Genomic DNA, 4,552 nt, shown 5'->3' with positions numbered 1-4,552 from the left:
TTCCTTTTATATCTTTGTATTTTACAACTACGTGTCCTTCCCACGAAGGACATCTTCGTTTACGCACGTCATTTGGCCTCTCGATGGCCATGCGATTCAGTGACTGTCTTGAACGGTCACCCCGTGCTTACATCTACGTGTCCCCTAGCCTGTAGGGATTCTACTTCTAAAAAAAATCACATCCCTCATACGGAGGACAACTTCTTTAGCATGCGTTCGATTGGCCTCTCGATGGCTATGCGATCTAGTGACTGTCCTGAACGGTCACTCCATGCTTGTTTCCGCGCACCCACTAACTTGTAGGGTTTGGATTTCCATCTATCTATCATTATACACAGCCCATAAGGGGTCTCCTTGGGTTTGTCCCTTGAAATGTGTGGGGCATCCTTATAGAAACTCCCACTCTATGCCATATTGCATTGCAAAAAAAAAAAATAAAAATAAAATATATTCGTATACCATTGCATCATAGGAGTTTACCATTCATACATGACATGCATTTCTACAAGGAGCTCATTTCGCACCTTTACTTGTATTTGGAATCAGAGACTGCAAAATTGATTTCCCGACAGTCGAGGTTGATCATGGAACAAATTCAGACAGACATGGCAGAGATTAGGGCTCAGATAGGGACTACTATGGGTCAATTTTTGGAAGCTATCCAAATCGTTACCTGTGGACAAGGAGAGTTAAGGCAGCCTGTTCAGAGGCCAGATGTTACTGTTGATCCAAGTGGCGTTCATCAAAAAGTCGTCAATCCTACCTCAGAGGTCCCTTTGAATCAGAATGTTAGAAACACTATGCGAGTTCCCGTCAACGAGGCTCCGCACCGTGAGAATCTTTCTGTTTCGTCATATGATACCTTTAAGTTTCCAATGGATGAAGATGAGGGTAAGCTTCGTCTTTTGGATAAGAGATTGAAAGCTGTTGAGGATCGTGATTGCTTTGGTTTGGATGCTGCTAGTTTATGCCTGGTGCCTGATATCAAGATTCCTCCTAAGTTCAAAGTCCCCAACTTTGAGAAGTACAAGGGTACCACTTGCCCAATAACACACATCAAGGCATTTTGCAACAAGATGGCTCCTTATGCAGAAAATGATAAACTTCTAATGCACTTATTTCAGGATAGTCTTAGTGGGGCATCTCTTGAATGGTATACCCAGCTTGAAAGGACCAACATCCGAACTTGGAAAGATCTAGCCAAGGCCTTTTTCAAGCATTACAAACATAACAGTGATATGGTTCCTACCAGAATTAAACTTCAGAGTTTGACTCAGAAGGTTGACGAATCCTTTAGAGAGTATGCACAGAGATGGAGGGAGCTAGCTGCCAGAATTCAACCTCCCCTTTTGGAACGAGAACTTATAGACATGTTCATGGACACTTTACAAGATCCCTATCTGAATCAGATGGTTGGATGTGCCGCTTCTGAATTCTCAACTTTGGTTGTCATAGGAGAAAGAATTGAGCATGGTCTTATGACCGGTAAGATTCAGAATGCTGCTACTAATTTTGAATTCCCATAACAGGATGGTGAAGAAACAAGTACAATTTCAGAAGTTGAAGAGAAAGATCATGCTTATTCTCCCGTTCAGATCCCTTGCTATCAGATGACAGAAATTATCCCTGATCAGGATGCTCCGCAAATCTGTGCTGCAACTATTAGCCAGCCACCAGTTCAATTTGTGCAACAAGAGCCTGTTCTATATAATCAATCAGTTAAGTATGCTCAGCAACAACAGCAAAGATATAAACAAAATCGTCGACCACAAGGTGGGCAGAATCTGAGAAGGCCAAGAAGGGTACATGAACCAATCCCAATGCCTCATAGTCAGTTGCTCTCTCATTTACTTCAAAATTCTTTAGTGGAATTAAAACCGCTGGGGCCTCCTCCTTTTCTTTATCCTGAAGGATATGATCCCAACGCCTACTGTGAGTTCCATTCCGGGGCACCCGGCCATTCGATTGAAGATTGCAATGTATTCAAAGGCACAGTTCAAAACCTCATTGATTCCAAGGCAATATGCTTCACGCCAAACGGTCTGCGCATAAATTGAATTTCCCACGCCTGAGTAGAGATCGGGATCGCAAGATATACCTTCTGAAGAAATTGATCCAGACGGATTCAAGTCTCTTCAATGTTGGCAAGCTGTGTTTCATTTTGCATTTTCATTTGTAATTTTCTTGTTTCGTTCAGCACTTTCTCGTATGCAAAACTCGTTTGTTTTTTAATAATAATCATAATACATTGAATATTTTTGTCTTGAAACAATCCATTCGCTTTTATTTTCTTGTTGTACTTAACTCTTGTAAATAAAAAAAGCAAGTAACTCTGGAGGGAGGATGATGAGCATGATACCAAGAATTCCAAATGGTGCGCTTTCGAATAAAACCTTGCTGATGATGTACATGCATTGTTTTAAATCCCCAAACACCAGAGATATAAGGGAGATAGACCCTCGTTAACCCCTTTGAGCCTTGAAGTAGAAGTTTCGTTTCTATTTAGAAAAAACCTTCATTTTAACCCAGGGGCAGGGTAGTGTTCAGTTAATCCGACCGAGTGTTCAAAACTCATCAAGGGTATGCATCTAAGGATACAACAATAATTATCTGTCAAAAGGTTGAGGAATGTCAAAACCATAATGTTTATCCTTCATTCTTCAAGAGGTCAAAAGATGACAATGCCACAACGGCAATTCTCCATCAATCATGAAATGAGGTGGTCGCAATCACTTCCAGCAAATCAAAGACAATGCAAAGTCACACGACTTGTTAAAAAGAAAATAGAAAAAAAGAGAAAAAGAAAGAGAGGGAAAACGATGAAAAATGGTGAAAAAAAAGTAAAAGGCAAGGAAAAAAATAATGATAAAATTGCCAGGCGAGGACAAAGTCGTGTGACTACAAATTCAAAGAAGAAAAGGTGAGCGACCGCCATGTCCGAAAAGCCTCATTAATTCCTCAGCCATGCCAAAATTCCTTTTGAGGGATGAACACTCATGTCGAGTTAATTGAACTTAGGATTGGAGAAACATCACGGAGAATGGGTGGGCACCAAATATTTTTGAGCCTTAAGTCTTTTTTTCCTAAACCAGGAACCACGGCCACGTTACAACCTTCAAAAGTCCTAATTGAAGTAGGGTTTATTCGAAAGCATACTAAACAAGAGTACGGTAATCTGACTCCTATGAGGCTTGCTAAAACTTTTGAGTTGGTGTCATACGACTTTTCATAAAAAATTCGATGTTAAGATATCATTTCAATAAAAGTTTCTTTAAATTTCAAGACAAACATAAACTTTGCATAAGAATTATCATTCTCAAAATAAACATCATTTGCATATGAACGAGTGCCCGACATCCAAGGAGTCTCCATAATGAACTTCAGGTGAAAGGTTGTATCCTCCCGAAAGACAAGTTGCCTTCAGAGCTCCGTCAAGTTAGGGGCAAAAATATCTCAAAGTGGATTACCCTAAGGAGCAGAGAAGCAGTTGAATAATCCATTGAGTGAGAATGCAGAGGCTATCATTTCTAATAAAGACTCTTGAATTGGGGAACCACGTCCAGGGGGTTCTCCTAACCAGGGGCGAAATCCCAATGATCACAGGGGTATACAAAGATCCTATTAACTAGGGGCATCCACCGTAAAATCCAATCGACTTGGGTCGAGTCTCGAAGCAATAACACTCAGGGGCATATCTTTTACAAATCCAAAAATGGGGCAATCACTCAAGGTTCGAAGAATGTCTCAAAGTATTGAGTAATCAGGGGCTGTTACTCAAGCGTGGGTGAAACCATCTCTAACTTTGATTAGTCAGGGGCACTATTCCATAGTCCATAATAATGGGGCATTCTATCTCGATGGCACGGATCTCCGAAAATCCTCTCGAGGCAATCTCTTCAAAAACCTTGCCGACTAAGTCTAGACAGTAGGCAGGGGCATCTCCTCCTTTTCAATTATTCCATCCAGTTAAGTTCAGGCGCATGCTAAACAACTTGTGTATACAAAGAGGATGTCGGGAAGTCACGATCTCTATGCTCAGCAAGAATCAAGATTTAAATCCAGATGGTTGGCGTTCCTCAACAGTCAGAAGACTTCATCCTTTGAGCTCCTGATAGATATCATTGCATATCGCATTGCATCCTCCTAAAACGCATAGCATTTTCATTTAGGTAGAGCATTACCCTAAAAAAGGGATTCAAACATGCATCGAAACATAAGTCAGATTAGAGTTCTGTCAAGCACCCTTTACTTCCCCAGAAAACTCTTTCTTCCTCAGGTATCCCGAGCGGTATTCCCCACATCTCTTCCTTAGATCATTTATTCTTGTTGGTGCTTTCTGCAAGCTTGCCTAACCTTATGTCATTCCCTCAAATGCAAATCTTTTCCATAAATCAATACCAAAACCATACAATTTGGAGTTTTTCGGTAACCTTACCGATGCCAGTAACCTTACTGAGATATTCTTTCCAATCACCTGATTGATGTTTCCCGATAACCTTACCGATGCCAGTAACCTTACTGAGATATTCTTTCCAATCACCTGATTGATGTT

The 4,552-nt window shown here is 40.8% G+C and overlaps 1 protein-coding gene across 1 annotated transcript; it reads left to right on the top strand.

The window, feature by feature from the left end:
• Window positions 1-605: 605 nt before the first annotated feature.
• Window positions 606-2,057, top strand: LOC131622493 (uncharacterized). Its single transcript, XM_058893531.1, has 3 exons — window positions 606-974; window positions 1,125-1,445; window positions 1,530-2,057. The coding sequence occupies exons 1-3, from the start codon at window positions 606-608 to the stop codon at window positions 2,055-2,057; spliced, it is 1,218 nt and encodes a 405-aa protein (XP_058749514.1).
• The last annotated feature ends 2,495 nt before the right edge of the window (window positions 2,058-4,552 follow it).

Source organism: Vicia villosa, unplaced genomic scaffold (assembly GCF_029867415.1).
Source record: "Vicia villosa cultivar HV-30 ecotype Madison, WI unplaced genomic scaffold, Vvil1.0 ctg.000030F_1_1, whole genome shotgun sequence".
Lineage (NCBI taxonomy): Eukaryota > Viridiplantae > Streptophyta > Magnoliopsida > Fabales > Fabaceae > Vicia > Vicia villosa.
The sequence above is the reverse complement of the archived record's forward strand: the minus strand, read 5'-3'. Positions and strand labels throughout refer to the sequence as shown.